The sequence below is a fragment of the Drosophila subpulchrella genome, chromosome 2L (genome assembly GCF_014743375.2).
Source record: "Drosophila subpulchrella strain 33 F10 #4 breed RU33 chromosome 2L, RU_Dsub_v1.1 Primary Assembly, whole genome shotgun sequence".
NCBI lineage: Eukaryota > Metazoa > Arthropoda > Insecta > Diptera > Drosophilidae > Drosophila > Drosophila subpulchrella.
The window spans coordinates 4,914,346-4,931,471 of record NC_050610.1 but is presented as its reverse complement, the minus strand read 5'-3'; the positions used below and the strand labels follow the sequence as shown (position 1 = coordinate 4,931,471).

Below are 17,126 nucleotides of genomic sequence, written 5' to 3'. Positions count from 1 at the left end.
GGGAAGGGGTCTACTTTGATGGATCGAAAGTTCCTCAAGGATTCACCCCTCTGCGGTCATGACTTGGCCACTTCCCGTCTCGAGGTTGCCCGTTCTCATGTCCCATTCCGCTCGATTGGCTAGTCCACACAGAAAACAATTCAAGTATACAAGTTTTCTACAAAAGTCATTATCAGTATACTAAAATTTAACTAAGCTTCAACGTTTGATACACATTTTTTGTAAAACCACTTAACTTGGAAAGTAAGTACAGCAAGGAGCAAGTAACTTCGTATCTTCTTATACAATATTGTATATTTCTTCCTGTGCACAACTTGTTCCTCATTTATGGCAAATGTGCCGCTGACCAAATGCTGGCAGCGTGTTCCACTTCATGGTTCTGTTGTTTTAAATTTGTCATGAAAATATTTTGATTGTTGCGCATTCATTGAGCCCCCTTCGATGCCCTCACCTTTTCGGTTGGATTCCCCCACGAGTAGTTCCAATATTGTTTCACACACCCCCGGGGCATTTGTTGACTATAGATCCGCTGCTTTGCCAGATGACTCCACATGCTCTACGAGTTCCACATACGTTTTCCAAATTAGATTCTGCGGTTTCCGAATGTCTGTCCGTCTGTCTGTGGTGTTGCCCACTAGGGGGCGCCACGCCGAATCGCAATCAGTCGCCACCGGGGGAGTCCCCTTCGTTTGTTTATTTGCTCGTTGTTTTGCTTTCCTTTCCGTTGCCCGTCTATTTCCATGCTGATTTCCAATCTTGTTTACTTTTGCCATTTCGAATGATATTTGCCGGAGTCACTAATTAATTAGAGGAACCTGTAGCGCAATAAGCCGACATCTTGACTTCTTTTTAATCGCAAAACTTGGCATGCAGGCCAGGCAGAAAAGTCCGCAGACGGAGCCAGCCAGTCGTAATCCAATTTAAAAAACCATCTCCGTCAGACGCTTCCTTTGACTGCCACATAAATCAATGGGACGCGCGCTTAAAATTCATATCTTGTCAGAATGTAAGTTGTATTTTAAGCTTTTTATCGGGCCCCAAAAGGCGGCTGCAATGCGCCTCGCATTACTCATGCCCCAACAGTTTGCAGCCAAGGAAGCAAAAGCGTCGGTTATGAATGGATAAACGCGGCGGTGGTGCGTGGGTGAAAGGGGAAACTGAGACGGCAAAAGGTGAAGCACAAGTCAAATTATTGGGCCAGCTGAGAGGCCCAACCGAGACGGCTCTTCTCCACTTTAAAGGTTTCGACTAGGGTGATTCACGACCGAGTTATTGGATTTTAAAATGAATATCTTATACTCGTAGTCTTCGAAAATAAAGACTAACATTATACAGAAATATATTTAAATAATATAATAAATAACAAAATTTGGATATGCATCACTTAGCAGGATTTGAAGGACTATTCTTTTTCATAATAATAGATTATTTATATAAAAGATTATGTTATAAAAAAACAATAAGATTATATATATAACTTTTAACTAACTTTTTATTTTATATTATTTATGATCCTCCAGGCCAGCGATTGTGTTCCATAGTTTTCATAATAATAGATTATTGGAATATAAATGATAACAAAAGATTATGTTATAAAAGAAAACAAATGATATGATATGATGATGAAATGATATGCATAAGACCTAAATGGTCTTACTTTTTATCTTTTATTATTTATGACCCTCCGGGTCATAATAATAGATTATTGGATTATATATAAATGATTCTAAAAGATTATGTCATAAAAATAAACAAATGACATGATATGATGAAGACCCAAGACCTAAATGGTCTTACTTTTTATATTTTAATATTTATGACCCTCCGTCATCAATCGTATTTCAGCAATTATTAATTTCCATACTTTTTCATAATAGTAGATTATTGGATTATACATAAATGATTTTAAAAGATTATTTTATAAAAAGAAGCAAATGACATGATATGATGAAGTCCTAAGACCTAGATGGTCTTTATTTTTATCTCATTTTATTTATTATCATTCAGGCCAGCAATTTTATTTCCGCAATTATTAATTTCCATTAGCATTGGCTCACCCTGCTAAATCCCCTAGTAAGACGCCGTAATTTTTGTGGCTAAATCTTTTGGCCATTTAGGCTGCATCAACAACTCAATCGCCACAGCCACGTGTTGCATGTGCAACACGAAATGGCTGTAAATATTATTTATGTGCGTTAATGCCAAGCACCATATTCGGATCGGGCTTAAAGAGCGGCGAACATGTGTCCAGAGTGCCGGCAACACGAGCTACTTAAGCGGGTCTCGTATATCCGCGGCTTTATGGCTTAAGTGCGTTATAATTCAAACCCGAATGCCCGGCCACCTGTTCGTCGGATATTTGAGTCGTTGTCACGTCCCTGCCACTCCACTCCGCCATAAATATTGGCCACTATCCTATGACATGTATCATCGTGTCGCTGCTCAGATGATGAGCTCTCGTTTCGGGAAATTCATCGCATTTTCAGCTCTGGCAAGTTATGGCCTTTTGTGGCTGGCCAGTATTGCACAATCCCAAGTTAATGGCCCCGGAGACTACGATCTCTCTGGCTAATTCCCCAACAATCACGCAACTAATGAACCGCGGTCTGAGGCACGATCCGCGTACAATATAGTTTATTTATAGCACAGAACTGCGTCGTCGGTGCAACTGAATTATGGGCAACATTATATTGCAACACTTAGCTACAAAGTTTGAGCTTCGGATTAAATATAGTATTTCCATAAAATGTATTTTAAATGGATTAGGTGCTTAGATGTTTAAACAAAAAACCAATCATATAAACTAAATAATTAATAATTATCTTTTGTAATATCAGACAGGCAATTCAATACGTCTTAACTTAAAAAACCGAATAAATTTCATGATTAAATAATTCATTTTTTTATATTTAAGTTCACTTCATAACTTACTTATAAATCATAAGTATTACTTATGTTTGAGAACATGATATGAGACTTATTTTGAAGGTTCTTTAATCTATTTCTAAGATTTGCTTGTTACATAGTGTAATCCAACTGCACAGTAGCTGGCAACTTGTTGCCAATGGCGGCGCCAAGCAACATTCTGTTGAATTCACGACTACGATGTCGCCACGAAGTCTGCGATTTTAATCTTTTGCTCTGGTCAGCCTATCCCCCCGTTAACTATACAAATTGTGCGATGTCGTGTGTTAGGTGAGTTGAAGTTGAAGTTGGGGAGGGAGAATGTTGTCAACGCTTGTGTTCTGCCTTTTGGCTTGCTGCCATTGCATTGGCAAGATATGAAATCTGGCATCTTTATAGTACAGGACGCAGACTCATTTGGCTTTTATTTGAGGCGATAAGAGAATGGCTGCATAAATGTTACAGAAATGGCTCTTCAGAATATCTTTATTTTTACGGAATATTACATTGGATTCTTAAATGTTTCAATTAAATTTCTGCTGTCTCTTAGTAAAGGAAATGCAAAAGTAATTTTCTTGATTTTTTATTTATGATTTACCATTAAGAAACCTTTTATCTGAAAGAGAGTATCAGACATTTTTATTCAAAGGTTTATTAAATGGCATATTTAATAGCTGTAATATTTCCTCATTTCGCTAAAGAACATTTAAATATTATTTACGGATATTTTAAAGGTAACTTTCCCTGTTTCCTGCAGCTCATAAGCAACTTAATGCTTGCAATTTAATGGGTAATTTCATTCCACTCCCCATTCCTCGTCCCATCTGGCAGTGACTTTCCATTTTAAGTCGCCCATTCGGGCGCTCACTTAAAGCACATTGTTGCAGCGTTTATCATATTAATGTGAGCGACTGCCGTTGTTGGCCGGGTCTCTTAACAACTTAATAATTTATTTGTCTCCCCGCGGAACATGTGTCACGGCCACGTCAGTAGCTCCGAAGAAGAGGGTTCTTGAATTATTTACACGATTTGCATGCGTGGCAACTTTAAAGAGGTTGCGTCTGTGGAGCATAAACATGTCATATTATTATTATTTTTTACTGTCTGATAGAAGTTTCGCCTGGTGTACCATGGTGCTGCGTCATAAAAAATCACTAGGAAAAATGTTTTGAAAAGGACGTGGAGCAACAGGAGCGGGTAGCTTATCAATGCAAAACAGACGCTCGGCTTTGGTCCGTCCACTTCATATTCAAAATTTCGCCCCCTTTCATTTCCCAGCCCAGTTCCATTTCCATCTGCATTGTGCATGAAGCGTTGAAGCAACCCTTGAGGGATTAAATTTCAACAGTTCGCCGCCCGCGTTGCGCATTCTTGGCCAGCACTTTCCCCCCAGCCTTGGAAAGTCCCTTTTCCCCGCACTATCAAACTTCAGCAGCTTTTCTCTCGCCGACTTTTCGACGCTTAGCCATCTGTCTGTTCTGTCTGTTTTCGGGAATGGAAAATGGGAAGCGCTTAAATGGGCTGGGGGCATTCAGCTAATGAATGTAATCGTCATAAGCTGCCCTTTTCTGCGGAAGAGCCAACTCATTACGAGGGCCTGTCTACAGAATATTTCCTTGTAATTGGGCTGATTTTGGGGGTTGTACTCGGATCTTTGGCGAGTTATGAGCGCAAATGCATTAAATCAGTTCCTGGGAGCTGTCTATCAAATTGGTTGTTTATGGGAGAAATAGGTGAGCTTCGGGATTATTAATATTCTGAGGGAGTTATTTCTAAAGAATTTGAAGAGATTTCATAGACCACAGCTACAAGATTGAAAATACCTTTTCTAAGCTTGTTTGTTTGCAGTTCGTTGAGATAGAAAGCTCTTAAATAAGGAATGAACCTTTAAAGAGAAGTTAGAATTAAATAAACTTTAATATTTAGGAGTTTCTTTCAGCCGACATGACTAATTTTATCTAGCCGTAATAAAACCGGGGAAACAAAGCCAAACTCTGTTTTCCCGCCTGGTCGCAAGGCCATGATAATGGGGTACCTGCAGCTATTTTGATTTGATAAGCAAACAAAGGCGACAAACAGTGGCAGCAGTGCACAGAAAAGCAGAGCAAATAGAATAAAATAATCAGAAAACAAGCGCAGAAAGTGGTAATGAGTATACGTCGTGTCTGACAAAGGCGGAAAAAAGGGGAAACAGAAGCGGAACGTCGTTGCCGGTTTTTCTGTTTTGTCTGGGGAAAGTGAAAAGCATGTAAATGCCCAGGGCGGTTATTATGAGGGACCCATCTCCGAACCCTCCTCCAATTTCTATATTCAAGAGCCCGTCTGGCAGACACTTGAGCCAGCCAGCTCCTCGACATCCAGCTGGACAATAATTGTGCGAGGGTTTTATGCCAAAGTGTCCTGCGGGCAGGGAAAGCCCGGAAAAAGGGGGGAAATTCCGAGCAGGAATGGCATTTCAAACAAAGATCCAGATCCCGGGGAGGGCCGAATGCTAATGAATTGAAATTGTTGGCGGCGCGGGGGCGTATGAGCAATTTAATTGCCGAGCAAATTGCGCGCTGATGAAAATTGAATTGTTCATTGGGTGGCGTGGCGTGTCATGTCACTGTCAAGTGCAAATGTTTCCAATGCCGCAACACCAACATTGTCTCCCGAAAAACATTCAACAAATGAGGTTTGCAAATGCCAGCAAATGGAAATGGAAGAGCTTGCGTGTTATTTATTATTATTCGCCTACAATTGGGCTCGGCGCTGTGTAAATGATTTTTCAAGCGATTTATTTGCGGTGTGGCTTGGTTGCTTTTTTAATGAATTTTCCCCTCGGAAAAGCCCTTCAATTCGACGTGTAACTATGAAAAAGAAATGATACGACCATCGCAAGCTGTCACCGCGGGCGTGACTAAAAGTTGCCATAAAAGAAACCGTAGCCAAAGCCGTAAACTTTTATTACTGCACACTGCATTCCGGCTCGGTTTTTCATTTTAATTTTCGCGCTGATGTCATTGTCCTCGGGAATAATTTTTTGTATTTCGTCCGGATTATTTGCAGACGGAGCTCTCGCACAATCTGCAACAATTGTCGGAGAAGGCACGTTCCACGACCGAGTTCATCCAGCGCCTCAAAGGCATGAGCGACAAAGTTACGGTAAGTGAGCACCCGGCGACCGAAATCTTCAATCCGGCTAAAATCTGACTCATCCGCCAACAGGAATCCTGCATGGAGTTCGAGCGCCTCGTCCACGCCCAGTGCGAGGCCCTCATCCAGGCCATCCACGACAGACGCGAATACCTGCTGGAGGCGATTCGCATGGACAAGGACACCAAGATCAGGATATTGAAGGTGGGTTTTTGGCCTTTAGTTCTAGAACATAAAAATAATAATTAATGTTGAATATAAAGCTCATTGTCCAAGAAACATAATTTCAAAACAGGTGCATATAAGTTTTTAAGTTCCGTACACAGAGAGAATTCTGACGTTCAACTTTGAGTTTAGAATGTTCTTAAAAATAGAACCAGATTTTTGAAGATGAAAATGTTTTCATTGTGTTTAATTAGTCCAGTCAGTAGTGTATACTTATTGAAAAGTTAATATATATGAACTAAATTTAACTTTTATTATCTCACTATTTCGTTCTAATATTGAGATAATTGATAAGAACGAATGTTCTTAAATCAAGAACAATGTACTTGAATATTTCTCTCTGTGCACTGTATATCAAGTTTTTAAGTTCCGTTCTGTGTATAAAAGATATGAAACATTTACTTAAATATTATTAATAATAATTTATATCACAATGAACATTTCTATGTACATATACAAATCATATCTCCAAGTATATGTAATAAAAAATGTCTGCAAATTCCCCATAACAAATATCACTGTTATTCAAAGGACCTAACAAAAGAAAGCAATTTACTTTCAACAAAAATGTTATTTGTAAAATAAAGTAATATATTTTTCTTCACAGGACCAACAGTCGAACTGCACTGGCAAATTACAGCAGACCACTGGATTGATTCAGTTCTGCATCGAGGCTCTGAAAGAGACTGACAGCGCCGCCTTTCTTCAGGTGGGTTTACTTAAAGGTTTTTTAAAGTTAACAGTAAATAAAAAAAGGTAAACATTTTTTATAGGTGGGCTCCATGCTTATTAACCGGGTGACCAACACGGACATGACCTGGCACCAGGAGGTCACTAATGCTGCCCCTCGGGTTTCGCCCATCGTGGATTTGACCCTAGATGATGCTGCTTTGACACGTGCCATAGATAACTTGAACTTTATCCAGATGAAAGGTAAGCAAGGGATGATTAAATTAAAAAGTTATGAAGTATTTGCTGCTAATTACACTAATAGATATGTTAGTCAGACCAAATGTTTAGATGTGATAATTTAAGAGGTTAAAAACCAATGTTAGAAGTATTTGAAACCATAAATGTGTTAGATCTTGCCGAGTATTTAAGTGTAGAACAATTGAGCTCCGAAATTTAATGTTCTACATTGTCGTGTTCTAACCACCGGTGAATTATTGAGCCCAACTGTATGTGCTAGGCAAACTCACCTCATAAATATTGTCACTAATTACGCACAAACACACACACCCTCCCACTTGGCCAAAGGTGTGACTTTGGGCCACCCTGCAAACACCAGCATAAGCATAAACATAAACAAAAACAGAGCCCACACTCGACTTGCCCTCGAAACAACAGCGGAAAGAGCCCTTCAATCGAGGGCCGTTGAAGAGTTGGGACCGAAGGGCTTCGAAAATAGTTGGGGAACTCCCAGGAGAAGGGGTTTCAAAATTAGAACCGGAAAAGTGCTGGGAAAATCGAATCGAGAGATGCACATCTCATGTGTGGAGTTGACAAATTTCGAGCGGAGGAGCCCCAGAAATAGATTCCCGACAATTAAAGTGAAAGTGTTGAAATCGGATAGTGCACATTTGTTCGCCACACACAGACACCGAGATAACCATTAAAATAGATTATAAACTGTATGCATCTGATATGTCTAACGTTTTGTGCTTTTCTTGCATCTTCCTTTCATTTTGAATGTGCCGCTTGCTCTCATTTAAATGAATACCCCATAAAACCGAAAAATAAACCATCTAAAGCCGTCAAAGATGGAGATGAAAGATGTCCGGCAGGTGAGCAACAACTAAAATCACTTGAATGCAAAAATATGAAATGAAAAATCAATACACAATTTAAGTTTTCGCACACAAGACCGAAACTCATGAAGTTTAATTTCGTCATATTCGTTCTGTTTTTGGGAAAAACTGATTTTTGGTGCTTTCGGACTATCGCCCACACACACACACACTGACTCATTCACACACACTTAACCATGCTCACCCACACATCTACTTGGTTCGTCGGCCATTTTGTTTTCATGGATTTTGGCCATTGCTTTCCGCCTTTGTTTTCCGTTCTTTTCCGTTTGACGGGCACACGCCTACGCATAATAATTTTTCATTTTCATTTAAGCCGCTAGCTGGGAATAAAAAAATAAGCAGAATGCCCGAAAATGCGTCCAAATATTTTCGGTTTCACTTCCGCTTCCTGGCGAATGTCAAAAAATGCCTTACCGCAGCCTGTCAGCCCCCGGGGGCGGCTTCGTGGTGGGCGTGGTCAGCGATGTCATTTCAAGTGACATAATTTTTTACGCCACTTTTTCCCCTTGCCTTCGACTGTCGCTTTTCATTTGACTCCCCTGTCCCTCCATCTTCATCATTTCCTGCTTAAGCTTTTATATTGTATTTTTCGTTTTATATGGTTATTATTTTTATTATTTTTACCTACCTTAGCCTTTTTCTGGTATTTTCGTTCGCAATTGACCCTCTTCAAGCCCTTTGCTTAGGCTTATCCCCTACACTTTTAGCCTGGTTGCCGGGGCACCTTGATTTTAACTTGTTACTTTGTGACTCGCTTTTTGTTTCGGTGACATTTGACAGCTTTTGGCGCCTTTTTAATTCGATGCCAGGCCCAAGGGAGCGGAAATCCCGAAACAGAGGCAGAAGTGTCGTAATTTTTATGTTTATTTTGTGGCATAATTTTAGGCGCTTCACTTTGCCTCGCCATTTGTGTTGTGTCATGAATTTTTATTACGAGGCGTTGGTTTTATGCCCCGATTTTACGACTCGAAGGCGTGGCGCCCCTCCGGGCAATTAATAAAAAATGAAACCCCAACGAATGACAGAACCTCACGGTTGACAGATTCGTTTCGGCTTTTTAAGGGATCAATTGGTCCTTGGGATTTTATCTTATGAAACTATTTTATTGGTTGTGGTGTTTGTCTTGGTTACATTGATAATTTGGCTTACTTTTATTTAACAACCTCTTTTTTCCCTAATACTAACTTTTATTTTGGGTATTTTCTGGTGTTCTTTATTTTACTGCAGCAAAAAGTAATAGATCTTTTTTTATTTTTCAACAGCACCCATGACACCAACTATACTGCCATCGGATTGTTCAGCCGAAAATAATTCGGTTACCGTTGCGTGGCAGCCACCAAATCATTCATTTGTCGAGGGTTATGTTTTGGAATTGGATGATGGCAGCGGTGGAGAATTCAGGGTAAGCTATGATTACCCTATAAATATTGAACAACATTAATCACACAAATAAATAGGGTTTTCGAAATTACATTTGAATGTGAAATATATGGTTGCATACTTTTAGACACCTTAATTTATATTTAAAAGTGATTTCAAAACCCTAATAATGTGTATGGCACCTGTGTATATTTGTTTTTTGTTATTGAAAATATCTCATATTTGTAATTCAAATATTAAAAAATCTAATTAAATTAAATAAGGTTTCATATCTAGAAACAACCTTTGAAATTTGATAATATCCCCACATTGAATAGTCTTTAAATACTATTCAATACCCATTAAAGTAAGGGTGAACGAGTTAAGCAAACTGAATGCCAAAACAGCTAATGAATGGCCCAGTCCAACTGCTGATTGGCTGACTGAATAGCTGTCATCTTCCAATTTATTAACCCAGAACTTTAATTTGATTGCCCCCTCCACAGGAAGTCTACTGCGGCAAGGAAACAATTTGCACCGTGGACGGCCTGCACTTCAACTCGATGTACAATGCCCGGGTGAAGGCCTTCAATTCCGCCGGAGAGGGTGAATACTCGGAGCTGATTGGACTGCAGACTGCCGAAGGTGAGTCCCGCTTTTCACATTTTCACATTTCCACCTCTGCTGCTCTACTACTAGCTTTTTCAATTAAGCTCCTCCTGGATGGCTGGCTTGTGAGCTACTTTTCCAACTGTTTTATAATTTAATCCTTTTCGGTCATGCGCCACCACCCACTTTCCACTTTCCACTCCCGATTCCGAGTCCTCCTGGTTTCCCGTTCGTGCTTTGCATGTCAAACAGCCATTGACCCCTTTTACGCCTGCCGGGCAGGAAAACCTGAATGGAAATGGTATTGGGAGGGGCTGAGAAAAGGGGATGTATCCAAAGGCGGGGGAGGATGTCTTCTGCAATCCAATTCTCACTTGATTGATGCATGCGCCACCTGACAGCAGCTCCTGTTCCTCCAGGAACCGAATCCTTCCCCTTTCCCTCCCCTCATCCACCGCAAAACCAAACGCCGCGTAAAGTTATTTAATTTATTAAATTCCCAGAACGCTCTAGGAAGCATTTACTGCCCGTCGCTTTATTAGTTGGTCGCCATTAATTTGCAACTTTTAATTGATTATTTCTCGGCGCCTGCAAGTTGTCTTCGCGGAGTTCACAGGCGATTTAAGCGGACCGTCCGACCCCGAAACAGAAACCGATCCCACTGCAAATTGCCATTTTATAAAGTGTTTACACCGAGCGCGTGTCCCTAAGTGATTAACGGAAAAACCAGTTAACAGTTTATGGCTCGTGACGTTTGCGGGCGGTCTGTGCTAATGGCTTAGCTCTGACACCTTATAGACATAAGAAAACAGTTAAGAAGACGCTGACCCAGGGAAACAAAAAGGGTTAAAGTGGTTTCAATTACTTAAGGCAACTAATTGGAGGACATTTGGTGGAAAAACCTCGATAGCTACAATCTTAGAACCGTTTCATACTTATTAAAGATATCCATACTACACAACATAGACTTAAAATCCAAAGAGATATAAGGGCTTTCTTGAACTCAGAGGAAGTGGGATTAGAGTCCATCCCGGATTCATTTTAATAGACTCTTAATCCCAACTTCAGACGCAATCATTTGGCAAACAATTTAGCTCCTTCTCCCTCTTGGTCATCCAATTAAGAAGCTGGGAACGGTTTATAACAACTAATTAAATGCCGGCATCCAGGGCTCTCGGTTTATAGTGCGTGCCTCAAATCCCTCATAGTTTTAATCGCAAAGTCATATCCCCGACATAAACAAAACAATGGCCGACTGGAGTCCTCCTGGCCCAGATGCTTGCTTTGTGGCTCGTTTGGCCACACAATTGCCTTTGGTGGCCAATAAAACAGGCAACGTCATCATCGCCAGCAGACCGAGAAGTGGAGCTATGTATAAGGCAGGTCCCAGCTGATTCCGGACTAGCCTTGGCCACTTAATGCGGCCACAACAATAAAAAAGGAAATTTAATAAAGCACTCGACTCGACGCCACTCGTTGCCTACTTTGCGGCGCATAACAGCATAAACTGCAGGGAACTGACTTGCACTTCGACCACGACTCCGAATCGCACTGGCCACTTGAGCTTTGACAATGGGGAAAATTGCTACCAGTCTGACTTTGTTTTTCTTTCCACTTTGCACTTCTCCCTGCACTAAGAAAAACAATCTCCTTAAATTACGAAAATAATAAAAAACTAATAGGATGGTATTGGATAAGGCGCTTATAATCAGCTTGAGTCTGAAGAACCAAATGGAAATAGCTTGAGAAATCGTTTTGCTTCCAAGGAAAGAAAATCGTTTTATGTTTTATATGTTGAATACTTGTAAAGTGAAAGTGGTGTGCTTATATTTAATTTGGAACTATAATATTTGTCTCAGTTTTCTCTCTTTTTTGGGAAGTCACTTCCGGGGACTTGTAAGTAAACGTCGTAATGTATGTGAAATCACTTCTTAAACCTCTGTTTTTCTCAATTCTTGACATGTTAACAATAGCTTATATGAACACCATAAGTAGAATAAAGTTAAAAACAGTTATTAATTTATACAAAAATATCGTATCTAATGTAGTGCTTCTTGGAATAGGATGATATAAAATTGATGTCTTTAAATATATTTTAAAGACTATATTTTGAGAACGGGTTGTTCTTAAATTTTCTCTGTCTGAATAATATCTTTTTACATACTGAATAAATATTATATGAAGTTAGTAAATTAATCCCATTATTATTTTAAAGTGTACTTATCAGCTCTATTTTCGCCTGTTCCATTGCAGTGGCCTGGTTCACGTTTGATCCCGTTCTGAGCGGCGGCGCCGGCTCGGGCTTAATCTTCAGCAAAAACAACGCCACCGTGAGCGTCGAGGGCTGGGAGCACCGGGTGGCCCTCGGCTCCGTGGGATTCTCCCGGGGCGTCCACTACTGGGAGTTCACCATCGACAACTACACGGCAGATACGGATCCGGCCTTCGGAGTGGCCCGCATCGACGTGGCCCGGAATAAAATGCTCGGTGAGTGCCCAACTCATTCACCTTTCAGTGGGTTACTGGTCGCATTCGCAATTCAATTAAAAATGCACAGCAGGCGCAGGGATAGAAAGTTTGATCGAAAATGGGGGAGACCAGAAGTGGGAAATGTGCACAACAAATGGATTCTGGCGTTGACAAAAGAGCCAATGCGTATGCGGAAAGTTCGCAACTAATAGACAAGGATTCCGGGGGGAGTTCAGCTGGGGGTTGGGGACTTAAAACTTTGCCATTTTGCCGCCTCGCAATGCGAAGCCAATAAAATCGAGTGCCAAGTAGGGGGCGTATCGAAAACTTTTGCCATTTCTTGTTGCATGTGCGTGGAGCGGAACCTTAGGACGAACCGAGGACGAAGGATGAGGTCCTTTCGTCTGCCAGACAAACACAAATACAAACAGAGGATCCGGCGGAGGCGCCTTGAAGTATGCCTCGGCAAATTGATTGAAAATGTGCGTGGTTGGAAAGTGGGAGGAGGACGGCGACTTGGACTGCAGACAAAAGTAATTAAAAGTGCGGCACTTAAACTTTTGTCAAATGCAAAAGTTTATTTGCGGCAGCGCATCGCGCTCTTTTTTATTTTTAAGGAACCGCCCTGTATCCTTTTCACTTACACAATTTATTCCCCAAGCTGCTCACGCGCCATTTAACACGTGCCCGCCAGCATCGGTGGTCCCCGCTTTTGGAAAACTCAAGTTTTCGAATTAAATTTTCATATGCAAAAGCGCTGGCGCAACTCCGGAGCAGGTGGCGCCCCTAGCGACTGACATTGACACTAACAGTTGCAGTTTGCCAAGTTGTTTTACGACTCTCATGCGTTCTATATCCCGCCCCTCGCCATCCTGCTCCCGAAGCTCCTGCGTTTGTCAGTTATAATTCCGCAGGACCAGGACGACAGACAGGAAACTGACAGGCCATGGATAGTGCGAGTCGGGGGAGTTATCTTGCAGCCGGAGTTTAAAGTTCGCAACTTCAAGCCAAAACTGAGTTGAGGAAGTCAGCAAGGCGAAGAGCAAAGATTATGTTGGGTATTAAAATTATCAACGAGTTTAGCTAAACGATTTTTGGGGCTTAAGCGGGAAGGAAAGAAGAACAGTCCTTCCTTTTCTTTTCCATATGTTTTCTCAGTCATTAGTGTCTTTCAAACTTTATTTTTAACCTATAAAATATATTTAGGATTTTTAATTTGCCTGACACGTTGAATGTATGTGGCTTATTCAACCGTAAATAAAATAACTAAATCAAAATGAAATACTTAGGTACACAGAGAGTATTCTGATGTTCCAATCTAAGATTAGACTGTTCTTAAAGATAGAACGACATTTATGAAGATGAGAATGTTTTCATTGTTTCAACAACTAAAAAATTAGTCCATTCAGTAGTGTATACTTATTGAAAAGTTGTTAAATAAACTAGATTTAACTTTTCTGTGCTCACCAATTCGTTCTAGTATTGAGATAATTGATACCAAAATGTTTTAAAGAACGAATGTTCTTAAATCAAGAACAATGTACTAAAATATTCCTCTGTGTGTAGAATCTATAAACCATGGCAAACTAATGAAGTAAACAAATGTACAATATTCTTCTAAATGGGTATTAGATTGACCACTTTGCTTATTTGATCGATTAATAGCAATTAAGTTATAATTGTTCTTGCGAGTAGGGGCCAACCACAATTTGATTTGAACTTATATATAATTTTGGTATTTGTTATTATCCTCCTCAGGCAAGGACGAGAAGTCATTCGCCATGTACATCGATCGTCAGCGATCCTGGTTCCAGCACAACTCAGTCCACGAGCGGCGGGTTGAGGGTGGAATCACCACCGGAAGTACGATTGGCGTCCTCCTCGATCTGGAGAGGCACACGCTGAGCTTCCTGGTCAACGAGATGCCCCAGGGATCGGTGGCTTTCCGGGATCTCTATGGAGTATTCTACCCGGCAGTCAGCATCAACAGGGGTGTCACCCTCACCATGCACACGGCCATGGACGCGCCCAAGATGGACTACTTCTAGGGAAGGTTGAGGCGGGTCAGGAGTAGCAAATTGTGTACATAGAGCTTGACATTTGGCAGTTATCGGTGTCTATATAGCATTACCTTAATACGAACAGTTTACTCAGACAGCTTACATATAGTATATATTGTGTGTACGTGTAGTTTCGGGCAAGGTTCAGCGACATATCTCCATTTAATCGTATCTCTATTCGTAGTTCTAGGCACTGTTTGTAAAACGCTGCGCCAATTTGGAGAGAAATTATTAAAAATAATTGAAAGCATTTAAAGCTAACTCGATGTAAAATATAATAACACAGCTCTGAATGTTTTTCAAAACAAATATGAAGCCAAAAATCAAGCACCGTGCAACATAAAAAGTTAAATCGCGAACACCAAAAAAACAAATCTAATTTAAACGCAAGCGAATGAAAAACTAAGGTAAAATCCAATTAGCAATTAGTGTAGCTAAAAATCTGCATCTGTATGTCATCACACGCACGTGTGTTAAGGTTAATGTTTATGGGTAAAAAAAACGCATTTGTTTGAGGCTAAAACGAAATCAAAATCAACGTGTTGGGGTAGTTTTTTTATTTTAAAGACTGAAATAACATGTTTTTATAAGTACGATAGGAAAAACACGGACAGGAACACAAGAAAGGCCTCCCTTAAATGTGCGAAAATAATCGCTGCACCTCCAACAAAATTGTTCCCCAAATTTACCTAATCGTAGTATCTTTCAATATTCAAGAGCACTGCTAAATCTGCATTAATTAAATGTCCCCAAACACGGAAAACAATTTAAAGCCAAGAGTTTCGCTTATAAAATCAAATATGCATCAGAATATTAATATTTAAAGTACAATTAGGTTCCCTGTAAATATTAATGTATTTTTTACTAAACATTCGGCTATTCTACTTTTTTTCTATTTAAGGTGTAATACATACAATTAAATTCCAATGTGTGTACGGACTATTTATACTTTTCAACTTAAGCCTATCTACAGCGAAAAAAACAATTAAAGTTAATTACCAGTACTATGCATGTTTAAATATTTATAATAGTAATAATATTAAAATCCAAACAAACCGAAGAGCAAAAAAATGTAATTGCATGGGCAACTACAAGCACACATATAAATGAGTTTATTAAACAAAAAAGCGGAAACAAAATAAATATGAAAAAAGGCATAATAAAATTAAAGCGCATAGTTTTTATACATTCTTTTGGGGTTCAGTTAAAAATTAAGTTGGTAATACATTTTTTAAGGATTAACGGTAATCAATCTGCAGAGTTCTAAAAGCCAGGTAATTTTCACTTTTTAATTACCGTTTAGTGGCGGTTCTTTGGCCAGAAACTTCACTTTCATAGCTTGCCACGCTTTTCATTTGGCGACGCATTAGTGGAAAAGCCCCACGAAAGCCGGAGTTCATTGTGCCAATTTCTGTGCGGATTCCTGTGTTTGTTCTGCAGTTTAGTTGTTTCGTTGTTTTTTTGTTCTGCTGGGGACAGCATTTGAAGCGGGAAATGTGTCGCCGACAATATGAATTCTGCTGTGTTGTTTTGGCATCCAACCACCCGTCCACCTCACACTTTCGCAAATTACACACTTAACTTTAGCGCCACGATTGCTTAGAAAGCAGCATGTGTCAACTGCCAGAGTCGGCATTTCCAGAATGTTTGGTGCGAGTGTTTTATGGGGGGTCTGCCATTGTTTGGTGTGTTTGACAAAGGCGAAAATTTTAATGAGCACAGCGCTGAAAAAACCGCCAAAGCAACTTTTGTTATTTCGTCCCCGCATTGTTTGCACTACATATAGTTCTGCGCCAGGAAAACGCATCAAAGTGCAATTTTTATATCCGGGTTGCAGTTGGGCAACTGACAAGGGAAAGCGCTTAGCTGTGCAGTATCCCCTCTCTCCAATCCACATCCGCATCCTCATCCGCATCCGTCGTCCTAGACAGCAGACAAGCGATGGAAGATAGGACATGGGACACAGCACACAGGACACAGGACTTGCAGCAGCTGCTCCATCGTCGCCTGCTTCATAAATCTTAAAAAACTTTCGCCGCACGTCGCCGAACAAGAACAACTCCCGACAAACCGCCGAACCCCCCTCTGTTTCCCAACCCCTCCTGGGAAAACTTGCCCCCACAAACTAACCAACAGCTGCTAAGTGTTGAGTAAATGTTTTCGCGCCTCGTTGCGCTCTAAAATTCCCAAAACGTTTCCAGTTGTTGGTATTAGTGCGGCTATATGGCGGATGTGGCACGTGATTGCTGCAGTATCCCGGAAACGCTTCCTTCTGCCTGTTTCATACTTTCCGACGAATCTAGTATACCCTTTTACTTTACGAGTAACGGGTATAATTACAATATTGGACTATTAAAATTTAAGGATCATTATTATTTATTTACAATTCCATGACGTCCCTGTTGTCAGTCTTTTTTATTTTGACCACAACTTTATTTGAACTTAAGAAATCCCCAAAAGGTATATTACGATTTTTGTGACAAGCTGATACTGAATCTGATTTTGAACGGCTTTTCTTAAATACAACAATTAAGAACCGAACTGAACTCAACAT

General features: G+C 40.3%; 1 protein-coding gene across 2 annotated transcripts in view; it reads left to right on the top strand.

Moving 5' to 3' along the window:
- LOC119547216 (E3 ubiquitin-protein ligase TRIM9) overlaps positions 1-15,722 on the top strand; it is an 84,060-nt gene extending 68,338 nt beyond the window's left edge. The window contains exons 2-10 of one of the 2 annotated variants that reach the window (XM_037853974.1): positions 5,953-6,048; positions 6,112-6,243; positions 6,872-6,973; positions 7,038-7,197; positions 8,016-8,048; positions 9,338-9,477; positions 9,941-10,079; positions 12,297-12,530; positions 14,271-15,722. In XM_037853974.1, coding sequence (XP_037709902.1) covers positions 5,953-6,048; positions 6,112-6,243; positions 6,872-6,973; positions 7,038-7,197; positions 8,016-8,048; positions 9,338-9,477; positions 9,941-10,079; positions 12,297-12,530; positions 14,271-14,560 — 1,326 coding nt within the window. In that variant the 3' untranslated portion in view covers positions 14,561-15,722. The remainder of the gene's footprint in view (positions 1-5,952; positions 6,049-6,111; positions 6,244-6,871; positions 6,974-7,037; positions 7,198-8,015; positions 8,049-9,337; positions 9,478-9,940; positions 10,080-12,296; positions 12,531-14,270) is intronic. The other variant, XM_037853975.1, reaches the window with a different exon arrangement.
- The last annotated feature ends 1,404 nt before the right edge of the window (positions 15,723-17,126 follow it).